The 15,109-nt window shown below is 36.2% G+C and overlaps 1 protein-coding gene across 2 annotated transcripts in view; it reads left to right on the forward strand.

Annotated features, from left to right (window-relative positions):
- The window catches only part of LOC144437532 (serine/threonine-protein phosphatase 4 regulatory subunit 1-like), a 72,251-nt gene that overhangs the window by 23,256 nt on the left and 33,886 nt on the right, over nucleotides 1–15,109 (forward strand). The window contains exons 3-4 of one of the 2 annotated variants that reach the window (XM_078126477.1): nucleotides 1,916–2,039; nucleotides 11,429–11,535. In XM_078126477.1, the coding sequence (XP_077982603.1) occupies nucleotides 1,916–2,039; nucleotides 11,429–11,535 (231 nt within the window). Of the gene's footprint in view, nucleotides 1–1,915; nucleotides 2,040–2,092; nucleotides 2,102–11,428; nucleotides 11,536–15,109 lie in introns of those variants that run through there. The other variant, XM_078126478.1, reaches the window with a different exon arrangement.

The raw sequence follows: 15,109 nt of genomic DNA on the forward strand, positions 1-15,109 counted from the left end.
ATGAAAACAAGATTACTGCCACCATAACAAGAGAACAACAAATGTTACAAATGTGTGAATAATGTAAAATATTTTATTGAAATTGATTTCCTGTTTTCGCTAAATGCTGCAATTTTTTGTACTAATCAACATAGTGTCATTGAATATGCCACTAACATGTTTGGATAAAAAGTAGTCCAAAATTTAATTATGATACCATAACTGTGTCTCACCCCCCCCCCTCCCCCAGGTCTTTATATTATACATTGTAGTGTAGTGGTTTGCTACCTATGATGTCATCTAAACAGAAATTAACATACTTTGCTATGTAAATTACACATGGCTTTATTATTGCTTTCAATGTGTTTGAGAACCCTATAACAGAAAGGCAAATGTGGTAAAACTAGCATAGTTTTGTATAAAATGTTATAAAACTGGCATAGTTTTGTATAAAATGTTATAAAACTGACATAGTTTTGTATAAAATGTTATAAAACTGTTTATACTATACTATAATACCATAACTTTAGTGGTAACCCTTAGTAAAATGATTGGTTTGGGAACCCCCATAACAGAAATGCAAATGTGGTAAAAACTGACATAGTTTTGTATATATTATCTGATAATTGTGGTGGGAAACCCTGGTCAAATGACTGGAGATCTCAGGTAGATTTTACCTTCTTACCATCCTTTAACAATAACAATAACAGTAACACTTTGACTGTTTATCCGGTAACCATGTCTGTTAATCATACAGAGCTAAAGAAAATAACTCCACGGTAACAGAAAGGAGTAAAAATGCCAGTTTCCCCATAGAGTCTATAGTAATTGTGTTTGAGAACCCAGGTAAAATGACATGGGAACTACTTCCCGCCCTTAGCAAAATCACTGAGCTCACCTGCCGGGATGTGGTCATTTACGTCTTAGAATTAACATACAATGTACAGTACATAATGATGATTCAGAGTGTTTGCTTTGATTTTGGAACCTCAGACACAGAAATGAAGAGTCAGTTGACGAAATAGTAAGTTTGCCTTTGCAATAAGTTACGTGACTCTAAGTTGTGACAATGTTGTTACATACCAAGTGTGCAATAAAGCAGCAATTCATGTGAATATTTCAAACACTATTATCACAGTTTTGTTATGATTTAGTTACATTTGATATTAGTGATATACCATAGCAAGTATGTGTATTCAGTATTTGATTTCTTCACAAGGGTATTATTTAGTTGATACATCATTACATGTACAAAATGTATCTCAATCTGTCACGTCACTTGTAAGTATGGATTATGACAAATCTATACCTTCAAATCAAAGAGAACAAAATTGAAGAAAAGTGGGTTTTCTTCTGAAAGCAGATCACTGCCATCGTAAGAAGAGAATAACAAATGTTTCAAATACATGAATAATGTGACGTAGAAATGATCATTGAAATTTGTTTGCGTCTTTTTGCTAAAGGCTTGGAACTCCGGTAAAAGAAGGGACAAATCTGGGAAAACTGGTATTATCCAATACATACATGTTTATACATGTACCATAATATTCGTAGGGAACCCCAGTAAAATGATAAGGTAGATTTTACATGATACTCACCACACTTAACAAAAACTGCCACATAGTGGTGCATCACAAGACTTTGAGTACAGTCCTAGTAAGGGACAGGGGGACCAAAGTTTGGTGTTTCACAAGACATCGATGTACATCAGTGGCATGATTTACTGGGAAGGCACATCAAGGTGTGAAACAATGTCTTTTCGTGAAATTGTGTCTGAAGCGCTCCCCATAGACTAAATCTTGAAGCTGCATGTTCATTGTATAGGAATGGATTCTGTCCATCCATCAGTGCGTCAGTGCATGGGTCTGTCATTGGGGACTATGTGTGAGTTCTCCAAAATTGTTAATTTGTGACAATTTCTTATGTTTTATTACAGTATCCGATGACAGGGAAGATTCTGGTATGTTCACATCAGCACTGGATGCTACTACTCCAGATGAATTACTTTCACCACTGTCCAAATTAGAGAAATATATTGATAGTGATAATGTCTTCAATCGGTAAGTCACTTACTACTCTCCGAATTAGAGAAATATATTGATAGTGGTAATGTCTTCAATCGGTAAGTCACTTACTACTGTCCAAGTTAGAGAAATATTATGATAGTGATAATGTCTTTAATCAATAAGTTAGAGAAATATGTTGATAGTGGTAATGTCTGCAGTCGGTAGGATGTACACAAAGGAAATGGAAGTGGCAAATTTAAGCAATAAACCACCTCCTGGGGATGGTATACCAGTCAATTTTGACCAATGAACGAAATATATGCACGAGCAATAGTGAGTATACTGAAAACGACAAGAACCAACGTTTTCTGGTTTCATTTGATATTTACAATGCATTTAGTGGAACTTATGTCAGTAGACTTTCAGGTTTGGGGATTTCCCCACTCAGATCGATGATTGATACTTTACTCTAGGACTGGATCCCAGACAAATTTTTATTTAGATTAATGGTAAGAAGGTCAGTGTAGGTGCTTACATGTACACTTGCTGCATTTTTATGACAGGACACACCTTTTTCCACTCCAGCCGAGGCTAGAACCAATTGCTTACATGCTTGGACCTTAGTAGGCAATGATTCGCACAAATACATGATAACTTGACTGCTTACGAAATTTCCTTCATAATTTCCCATAAACTATTGTTTCATTGAGAAAATCCTCCTCTGACAATTCACAGAGTTCAATACTGCAGACTACAGCATTCATAGCAGACGACAAACAGTGAACATCAAAATTTGGACGTGTGTCAACTGTGTTCATTATCGCTCATTTTAGACATGCTAGTTTGATGTCTAGACCAATCAGATCTCTCAATTTGCACCATCAATATAGTGGCATAATATAATATATGATATTGCATCGCAAATTATATCAACAACAGCTTTTAAGTTTTGGCCATCAATTTGAATAACCCACTAATGAATTGTACATGAATTTGTCAATTATACTGTTCACACAGCAGTCACCAATGATTAGAAACATTTCACAGTTTTCCCAGGACCCTGCAGTGCTAACAATGTCCAGTCAAGTGTCTGTTATTTTAGTAATGTGACCTAAATATTATTTTTGTAAGGATAGAAAATCTCACATTTGAGAAAAATTGTCTTGTCATTTTGTACTGTCAAAAAACACAATATAAGGCATAAAAGTGTTTCTAGTTTGTAAAGTGTTTCTGCAGTCTGTGTGTCAAATAATTAAATGCAAGAAGAAATGACTCTTGGTAAGAACTTTTTGATACAAAGCCAAAGTTACAAATGAAAATTTGCATTGATAATCATGTGCATAACATTAACATCATTTGCATGTGATGTGGGAATGGAAAATCTAAACAAATTATAACAACAGAACATAGATGGTTCCGAAGTTAGTAAGGTACATCGCACTATGTTTAATCTTGACTCAATTTAGCTTCCAAAACTGCCATAACCGTAAAATTTTAAAATCATTATTGTCATGACATGGTCACAAGGCTATGATATACACAGTACACACCAAAATTAGATGAAGTCACGGGAACAGACTATTTGAAGGCAAGATCTACAGTACAAAATACTCCTGCAGTAATTGATACTTAACTGTTTACCACAAATATTCCCAGAAAATTACTCAAATAGTCCAGAATTTGTGACAATTCTTTGATGTTTGAAGTCAAGCATGGCAACCTACATTGTATATTTTGTAGACGTTGGAGGTGATCGTCCTCTTCAATAGTTTCCATGCTTAGTTCACTACCTTAGACAGTACAAGTACAGGTCATTAACCAGGAGGATTTTAAACCACCTCTCCACTTCCAGCAAAATGTTTTGAACACACCTTCCCCTGCCAGTGATAGCCCTTACCCCTCCAGTGGAAAGTTTATGAACACCCCATTCTTATCCCCACCCACCAATATAAAGTTTTAACATCCCCAAATCCCCCCCACTTAAAAGTTCTTAACACTCCTTCTCCTTCCAGTGAAAAGTTTTTGAACACCCTTTCCACGCAAATGGAAATGGAGTGTTTGATAATATATATAAAAATGAAATGTTGGTGTATGCAATCTACTGATGTACTTTCACTATAGTGATCAGATATTTAATGTTTGTCTTAACCCTCAGTGCTGTGTACCCATATGTACCCTTACCTGTATACCCACAGTGTTTTTGCTAAGGTTTGGGAACCCCGGTAACAGAAAGGGGGAAAGAGGTAAAACTGGTAGTGCTTCGCATGCAATGTATCATAGTTTAGGTGGGGAACCCTGGTAAAATGATGTGGGAACCCCGGTAGATTTTACCTACTTACCGCCCTTAAATAAAACACGGACCCATATGTACCCTTACCTGTGTACCCATATGTACTCTTACCTGTATACCCATATGTACCCTTACCTGTATACCCATATGTACCATTACCTGTATACCCATATGTACCCTTACCTGTATACCCATATGTACCCTTACCTGTATACCCATATGTACCCTTACCTGTATACCCATATGTACCCTTACCTGTATACCCATATGTACCCTTACCTGTATACCCATATGTACCATTACCTGTATACCCATATGTACCCTTACCTGTATACCCATATGTACCCCTACCTGTATACCCATATGTACCCTTACCTGTATACCCATATGTACCCCTACCTGTATACCCATATGTACCCCTACCTGTATACCCATATGTACCCTTACCTGTATACCCATATGTACCCCTACCTGTATACCCATATGTACCATTACCTGTATACCCATATGTACCCTTACCTGTATACCCATATGTACCCCTACCTGTATACCCATATGTACCCTTACCTGTATACCCATATGTACCATTACCTGTATACCCATATGTACCATTACCTGTATACCCATATGTACCCTTACCTGTATACCCATATGTACCCTTACCTGTATACCCATACGTACCATTAACTGTATACCCATACGTACCATTACCTGTATACCCATATGTACCATTACCTGTATACCCATATGTACCATTACCTGTATACCCATATGTACCATTACCTGTATACCCATATGTACCATTACCTGTATACCCATATGTACCATTACCTGTATGCTGCCCACAAAACAAGATTGCCATGTCTTGTTGATTTTCATTTTATTGCTATAAGGAGTGGTTACACCCATTGATGATACTCTGTACACTGGCTTCATGTGTGTGGATGATTGTAAACCACAAATGAATAATGTCAACCATGTAATCCTATCTTAGTCATATCTCAACAAATAGTAAAGTTTTGGGATGATGATACGATTTGATGACTGTAGACAATCAAGCATGGTTCAACAAATACAACAACATACATAGTTCCAAAATGAGAACAAGTATCTAAAAAACAACAACATCAAATTGCAGCTACAAATGTACAGTTAAAAATCTTAATCAAAAGAGAACTGTGTCCTTCTGACCTTGTTTAACGGGGAACACAAGTTGAAAGTTCAAAGGCATCATAGCCATCAAATACTGTTAACTTATGCTGTCTAGGGTAACACAGTGTGAAAATTAAACTAATCAATTTTCACATTACCAAGTGTAGGCACTCATAAAATGTGACACAGAATATGTGTGTGGGTATAGATTACAAATTTTTAACTTGAGAAGGCGAACATTCTAATATTGAAAATATCAATGACAAGTTTTGGAATACCCTAAGGTCATCTGATGTTGACCAACAATGTCAGGTTGGACATGTCCAGTCCAAGTATGAAATGTAAATATAGATTATACCATACTCAAGCCAAGTTATTGTCCTTGAACAGAAAATATGGATTATATACCCTGGTCGTTCTACATGACAACCCATGTCCCCATCAATGGTGCTTGAAATAGGAGTCAAAATGTTCCAAATCGCCATAATTTTTTCTGATTTTGAGTAAATTATGCTTCAAGTATAATGATATTACTCCCCAATATTTGATGCCATTCAGCAGGAAAATACTCGTGATCTGAGGGTTTGTCACTACTCATCTAGCAACTCGTAGAGACAAAGTCCCCTTTAGATCACTCATGTTTTCCTTGGGTGAACAAAGCAAAATATTGGGGAATAATATCTAAATGTCTGACTCTAAATTACACATTTTTAACTTGAGAATATTTTAATTTTTAAAAATGGGTCATAGACTCAATAATATATAGTATACATGTCCAGTCAACTTATAACGTATCTAGTCACAAAACTGAGTTCAAGTTTGATGTCAGAGAGTATTTGAAATCATTGTTAGATTGAATACCATTATCAGCTTGTCATTTTAGACCTTGTAGATGTGCTGGTTACCCCAGAATCCAAACCCTATGATGTCATCAGAAATTATGCAAATTAATGACCTAGGTCATCTAAAGGGTCAGGATAGAAAGACTGTAGAACAATGCCCTGACTATGAACTCCTTTAGTAGATAATAATTGACATTTGTAGGTGATTTATCATGTATTCAATCCGACACACTAGTACAGAATGAGATATTGTATCCACTGAACTATCATATCAGTCAATTAAAAATTAGTATTTGTTATATTATAGAACAGGTCTTTACTGTAAATGTGATCAAGTGTATGCCTACAACACACTTGTCTACACATACATGTACATACATATACGAACGCACACATGCACACCTACACACATACTTACACACAGATACATATATCCACACACACACATACACACACACACACACACGCACGCATACATGTTCATAGGCATACCCAAACTCACAGACTTGCACGTCCACATGCACACTCAGACAAACCCATACACATCCACAGGCAGATACCTAGCCAGATAGATACATATACATACTACACTCAGACAAACCCATACACATCCACAGGCAGATACCTAGCCAGATAGATACATATACATACTACACTCAGACAAACCCATACACATCCACAGGCAGATACCTAGCCAGATAGATACATATACATACTTGCAGACATCCTCCTGTATATGAGTTAATGTCAAAACTCTCTCTGAATAAGAAATATTTATGGAAATAGAGCAAATCTACATTTGAATGTTAATCCAGCTGAATTCTAATAGTATTCAAATTATAGAAATGTCCAGTATTAATGTATAGGGGAAAAATACTGCTTTATAGGCATTTCAATTCGTTCGATCAACATACATGTACTTTGATAGCAAGAATTCCAGGCTATGCATGTAAAAGTGCAAGGTGTTGTCCGAGATGGCATCCTTTTCTATTTAATAATATTAGATTTATATGATTTCTAGCAGAGTGACTGTCAGTTTACGCATATGTCACTTTCCAGTCGAACATCAGAAAAATGAGTGCTTTAGCTGACATAATTTTGAGTTATGAAAACTAAAAAATTAGAACTTGTCTTAGGTATAGCAATCCGTCCCATGAAAACATATTTAAGTAAAGTCCTTAAATATGCTAATATTTTTGCTTGAAATCTATTGTTATTCAAATGAGTATTGTCTAACCTTTAGTCTCTGATTTGTGTCACAGCTTGGAAGTGACTTATCATTGTAAATTTTCAGTGTAAAATTTCATTCTGCGAGGTTGTAGAGTTGTCTCCTATTTATGTAACAAGAAGAAAAAAAATGGCACACCTTGAACGTGTTCTTGTAAAGGACAAATGTGTTGAGATGCCATGGCAACGTTCTCTGTTGTGACCTTTTCCTTGTCTGCAGTATCCAAATTGAAATAGACATGATATGTGGGGAAAATAGATGCTTAGATGTCAGGTAATCTAACTGTGTTAAAGATATCAGTCGTATTGTGTAATAGCTTGTACAGAAAGGAGTTGATTACATCACATTTTTTTTGGGCATATTCACATATTCATGTTTTTATGTAGTCTCCATATTTCAAAGTCCAAGGACAAATACTACACATTTATTACTAATACTGAAATTTTTTATATTTCTTTGTAAATCTGTTACCGTTGAATTTTAATACAATAGGTTTCTTGCATTGGATTGGAATCCAGAAAATTAATGTTTCAATGTTTCATGGAAAGGTTGTAATATTTTGTTACATATTAAATGAAGCATTTTGTAGGAGATAGGAAGGAGGAGTAAAAGCATCTTGTGTATGACAATAGTAAGCTATCCATCTTTGAAAGTGAAATGCGTAAAATTGATATGTTAATGAAGAGTTTTGGAAAGGTGTAGGTCATCCTTGGTGAAGGGAGGCTGGGTTGATTGCCTAACTCAAAAAGCGATGTTAGGGAACAGAACTTGGCAGATCCACATGTAACATAGGAAATGTTCGAGATATTTTCATTCCATAATAGTGTTTTTGCTAAGGCTTAGTAACCTTGGTAACGGAGATGAAAATTCTGTAACACCTGGCATTGTTTCTCATATATTTGTACCCTCATTTTGTTTGTGGACCCCAGTAAAGATTGTGGGGAACTCAGGTAGATTTTACCACAGTAACTTACCGCTGTCAGCAAAATACACTGTGTAATGCAATATGAATGTATATGGAAATTATTTTCAGTTGTTCATGTTAGTACGAATTTACTGTTGCTTTGACCTGTATATAATTGTAAAACATTTATTTGTAACGAAATTGCACCCCAAAGTGATTTGTAACCAAAACCACTGCATTAGGCTAAACACACAAATGAAAAAACTGATACAAGGATTCAATGTGTGTACTACTGCCTCATTATTCTTGTCTGTTGCCAGAGGAACATTAAAATATGGTTTGATTTAATGTCTTTTTTAGCTCCGCTGTCAGCGAAAGCTGAAAGCGTAGCTTTAGGTATAGGTGGGTATTGAGGTATAGAGAGTAGAGTGAATCATAGGTGTCCGTCAAACTTTTATATTTTTACTATCTACTCCATAAGTGACAGTCGGAATTCTTCGATATTTGGTGTGCATGTTCCCTGGGGGGAGGCTATTCAGATTTGTTCATGCCAAGTTGATCTGTGCCATTTTCAATTTTTTATGATTTTTTTTCATAAAATGTCATTTTCATCAACTCCTTGAAAACCTCTTATTAGATTGCTTTGATATCTGGCGTGTTGATGCGCAGGGGGTAGCTTACTCAGATTTGTTAATTTCAAGTCAGCACATCCTCATTTTTATTTTTTATGATTTTTTTTTTGTAATTTGAAAAAAAAAAATGAATATGTTAATGAGCATAATGACCGACGCCATATTGGAAATCAGTCGACGAGACTTTAAGTAAACTGCCACTTTTCAAAAGACACTATTGACGTCAAACAAGCAATGTAATATGTGCTATAGTCATAATTCTACGCATTGGGCGCCCAAATGACAAGCGTTTGTTCGAAACAGGGTTGTAAACTTCAAATCCAATTCTGCACCCTTCTACATTATCAGCCAATCCGCAACATCCTCATTTGCATACTCTATCCTGATTTGACCAGAAGCTGAAGGTGACCTCATTCGACCGAGCGATTTCCCACAGCAAGTATCTTGAGTATCAACACAGGACGTTCTTAGTACTCACTAAAATCACACTTCAGACCCACTATAAAAGTGTGATGTTTTCAGATAACATGTAACTTGTGGTTAATTCTATATTGTCGTGCAATTTGGAATGACAGTGAACCAGAATTCAGACAACTTGTGTAAGGAAGGGCATGCCAGGCATGCGGTTGAAGTTTAAATATGGCCGACAGTTCACATGTAAAGTTAAACGACATGAACGTGTCTTGCCTTTCCAAAATGCAAATATTTGGCAAGTAAAAATAATTAAAATAATTACAACTTTAATTTGGCTTCAGACTTTGCATTATGTTTTGCGTATCTTTCCCCGTTTTACATGTAAATCCGAAAAGGTTCTCTCTCATCATGTCATCAGTGTCAGTGATCATACCGCGCGGGGTACATGTAGTCCTCGGGTGCACGAGTCTGTATTACTGACTTGACTCTAAACACCGGAGGGGGAGGGACAATTGTCAGAATCGAGTCCCGAATTCCTCTGTATGCAAGCAGGACTACGTGCGGGGCTGCTTTGAGTACGAGCGAAGTGAGGCATGTTGAGTTATTTTGTTGAGAATTATAAATATTGCGAAATGTCAAGTACAAGGTTTAAATACAATGGAATGATGAAAAAAATGGCAGAGTCTGCTGACAGGCGCCGGTCACAAAAAACACTGTGAATTAAAATATCAGACGATGTACATGTATGTATTAATCGCCGACAATCCACCCGTATGCACGAGGGACTAACCCGGAAGCAAGTCGTTGTCAGCCATACGTTACAGTGGTAACATCGTCCGAGAAATCGCTGCGTTCAGAGTGTCATTATTCACAGAATTGTTGTTTTCGAGTGAAAACCCGTCTTGAATTGTATAACTCTAACAAATGAAGACATGTCAAGTTATATTTTGAAAGTTGTATCGCTTGTTTGAGACGATTTTCTCACGTACTATAGTACTATCGAGGCTTACTTGGAACATAGACAATAGAGAGAGATTTGGAAGTAGTAGGACCTTCCAGTTCATCGGGAAGTTTAGCCAGTCCGATAATTCTTTCTGGTTTAGTTTACAACACTTTTGATCACGCAGATTTTGTTGTTGTGATGAAAAGAAATTAAAAAAAGATCATTTCAACCATTTCGTTGTGTTTTCTTTGTGAAAGGTAACCGAACATGAACGAGTGTTACCACTGTAACGTATGGCTGAGAATGACTCTCTTCCGGGTACTTGAGATTGTCGCCGTACGGAAACTAAGATGGCGATTAATACATTTCTTCCCTATATATATCTACCACAACTAGAACAAGTTGAATGTTGTTGACTTTGTAAATTTGTTAGAAAATTGAAATTCAAATTGCCTCAAAATTATTTTAGATCCCTAGTTTATTTCATTCTTCATTAAAATTTTCCAGGGTTACAGCTGTAAGACACTGGAATTACTTATAGCCAACCTCAAAATCCTCTTTTTTTCTTTTTCTTGTGTGCATTTCCCAGTCATTTTTTTCTGAGATTTTGTGCAATTTTTCATAAGAGTAGATTTTTGTTATAAAATGGTGACTATGGTATAAAAGTACAATACATTACCAACTTCTGTGTAAAATGTGTTTTATAGTGAGACATCATATGAAACCACTAACCACTTTATTGCATCGCTAAAACAAAACTGCATAGTGACTCGAAGAGCTGAAGACCTGAACCACTTCTACATGTCACCAAAATAAAAAATTAAATTAAAAAAAAAAACAGCGGAGCTATTCTGACCGATAGGTCGCTTGTCATTTTCTTTTAATTCCAAAAAAAGACTGACTACTGGTATAAGGAGTCATATGAGCACACTGTTGTTAGTAATCAGGCTGATTGACTTCACTGCAATTACTTTATGGTATATATACATAGTTAAAAACAGAATTTCTAACAATCTTGTTCTTCTGTCTCATGTTTAGGCAAATTGTAGCAAGGGGCTTATTAGATACATTTCGTTACGTGGTGGATAGTCCAGAAGAAAGGGAAACAGTGGTTCAAGCCTTAGGACATATGTCAGACGATGCTGGTGAGTATAGTGTTAAATTTTCAGTCATTTTTAGCACAACTGAACTGAGGTTCAGCATGCTATTGGCATCAGGTTTTCTGTGTGTGTGTGTGTGTGTGTGTGTGTGTGTGTGTGTGTGTGTGTGTGTGTGTGTGTGTGTGTGCGTGTGCGCATGCACGCACGCCTTTATGTGAACAACTTAAAGTGAGAAACTGCTGGATTGATTTCAAATTTTGTATGGACATTGCTTATGGTGTGGAGATGAAAAATTGTTCAAATGAAAGCAGTTCAGTGGTTTTCAAGTTACATCCAAAAGACTGATTTTTCTGTCAAAAGAGGTCGTCTTTTATAATGGAAGTGTATGAGGTATGGATATATAATCTTACGTAATCACTTGGCTAAAGTTCATGGGATGTTCCATTATCTTGTAGGGGTGTTTTCTCACTGCGCATGTATGTCAGTGGATTTCAGTTGCTCACATTGCTGTTGGCAGTATTTTTCATCTTTTATGTTATTTTACTTTGTGAAGAAGTTATGGGATTGTCTATGCTGCCATTCTCTTAGAAGTCTAGAAATTTCTTACGTTTTATCCCAATTACGCCTTGTGTGCCAATTTTACAGAAACATAACTTTCCTTTGAAAGAGACCAGTGTATTATTTGTCAGGAAAGGAGATATGTTGTGGGGTGGTTATACAGGTCAAATAAACTGGAATCCGAGGTATTTTATTTCTGACCCCTCCAAACCTGTAATAAGCCTGTATAACATTAACAAATAATGAGATGTTAAGTATTCTAGATTGACTTGTTTTTGAGAATGCATAATTTGTCAAAGACAGCACGTCATCTTTCTCTCACATGGAAAAGTGGAATATGTATATGTAGACTGGCATGTCTGATTGACCTCATTGCCATTGCTCAAGATTGCATTCTAAAAGTTGTACACAAGTATTTTAAAAGCTGCAAGACAAATCAACAAATGGGGACTCTGGTATGATAATACAAGTTTTCTAGAAATGCAGTCAGTCTTGTCCATGATGAAAGCCCTCGGTGAAAGCCATGGAGTTTACTTACCAGTTGTATAGTTAGTTACAGCTTGACTTGCATTCGATAACAAAAGTCACTGATCATCTCTATGTGTAGTTTACTTTAGACAACATTGATATTCTTGTTACAGTTCTGTTTCTCTGCATGCATGCATGTATTTCTAGTTATCAGTATTCTAGACAGGATGAGAGAGATCACCAAGTCACAGAGTTTTTACAGGTGGACATTCAACGAAAATGTCCAAGGTGTATTCTTGAAGTGTGGACTAGTGCTGTTTCATATCACATGCCCACTCCATAGCTGTTAAATTATTCATTCTTGCCCTTTGACCTTTTTATCCCCATATTCAAGAAGGATATCAAGATGCATCTTTTCACAAGAGCTTTCTAACTTTTACTACAATCTTCTATAATTGTTCCTATTCAGTGCTATAGAACATTATGTGTATTGGATTGATTGCTTTATTGATATCTGTATTCACTCTTGCCCTTTGACCTTTCTCATTTCCAAATCTGTAATCATTCTTACCTTTTGACCTTGCTCATTTCCCAATCTGTAATCATCTTGCCCATTTGCTCATTGTCATATTTGTAGTTGTATTCTTGCTCTCTGAATCTGACCAAGTACTAGTTTGATGCCTTTCTCCTCAGATCAGTGAATATCCAAGTATTTACACTTTACTGAAAATAAAATAGCAAGAAAATGAAGCCCCCTGTCTACCGTAAATTCACATCTTATTGTTATCTCTGTATTACTTGAGTGAAAGATATGCAGACTAGCATCACTGTAAAATGAGGATTTTCCAAGTAGGCATATGTCAGATCTGATAAATCTGTATGGCACTGTAATAGCTTTGTCTTGTCAGATCAAAAGCATTTTCAAATTTTATAGAAATACTTCTTTTTATACCCAATACTTGTCAAGTCCAGTAAGATAAAAGCAAAACAGCCAACTGAGTATTTTGGCGTCTGAAAAAAAATGACACAATTTGTAAACATATCTGCAGTGTTTTGTTACAGGCTCTAAGTAGGTAAAAATGTACCTGCAGTGGCCTTGTTTATTAACATGGCTCTCCAGTAAATTATAGTGAAATCTATGCAAATAGGTAAAATGTACCTCCATTGCCCAGATATAAGACTCAGAGGGTTCTCCAGTGAATTATAATTCAGAATGTGGGTATCTCTTTACCATCCTTCTCCCACTATGTTATCAGTGTTTCCAGACTTTAACAAAAACAATATTCTTAGCCTAGAGTCCAAGTCATGTGGAGGTTTTGGTTATCACCTTTTCCCACCATGTCTAGCTAACAAACCATATTTTACTTCAATAAATCATTGGCCAGAAAGCCAGCAAATTCTAACCAGACAAATTCCAGTTACGATTTTAAATGTAACTATCATGAGATGACATCAATAACATCATCGTCTAGTTAGAATCAACAAGAACAGTACATGTCATGTAAATTACAATGTCCAATGATCAGAGGCATGTATTTTATGTTTAGAATCAACAAGCACAGTACAGGTCATGTAAATTACAATGTCCAATGATCAGAGGCATAGATTTCAGGTTTGAATACACATACTATTACAATAATCTTTTAAATGTTTGCTAGGCATGATGTAGTCTAGATAGATGCCAACGTGGTTTCTAACTAGATCCCTGTGAGTGGGGGTGGTAACGATACTGTATAGGAACTAGTCGTGATGGTAAGATATGATCGTCAAAATCTCAATACGACTTGACTCTAGGCTGAATGTGTCTAGATTTGTGAAAAATACCATGTACTGATACAGGTCATCAGACTCTTGTTTTGCATAAGTTCAACCACCAGTCATAACCCATTTCACAGACAGGGTAGGTTTGTAATATAAGATATGAAATTCATAATATATGATAATGGATTTGTGGGATAATAGCTATGTCTGCCAGGCAGCACTGTCTGACTTTCACTGATAGTACCGATGCTGGCGGCAGCTGAGACGTTCATTCTAGCCCTGATTAAAATATTGCTGTGTACAAGGAAGATGAGATGAGATGAATAAAACTTACAGTAAACAAAAATATTAAGTACTGTTCTGATCAATGTGCCCTCTAGTTTGAGACAAAATCATAAAACTATGTGTGATTTGTCACATACCAGTAAAAGTGAGAAGATTGTTCAGTTCATGGACTCTGGGGTTCATACTTAGTCAATAAAATTTCCACTCTGAGACAAAATATTTCTTGGAAGTAAATCCCAAATTTTCGCTGACGTCTCATCAGCATTGTCAAGAGCGAACTGATGTTTTTTACTCTGTGAGTAGGAATTTTCAATACCAGTACATGTCATCATTGTTAGGGAATGCCAGATTTTGGTTTGTTACAAGTGCTATATGTCAGTGGCATGTCAAAATTGTATATTGGGAGTGGTAATTTGAATAGAAAATGCCTTTGACACCCCATGAAACTTGCCACATACCTTTACCTTCCCTGGGGAAAATAGCCAAGAGACTTGGCTATCTAGCTGACATACTGGTTTGAAAGGGTCTGTTTTGGCAAACAATGCTA

The sequence above is a fragment of the Glandiceps talaboti genome, chromosome 7 (assembly GCF_964340395.1).
Source record: "Glandiceps talaboti chromosome 7, keGlaTala1.1, whole genome shotgun sequence".
NCBI classification, from domain to species: Eukaryota; Metazoa; Hemichordata; class Enteropneusta; family Spengelidae; genus Glandiceps; species Glandiceps talaboti.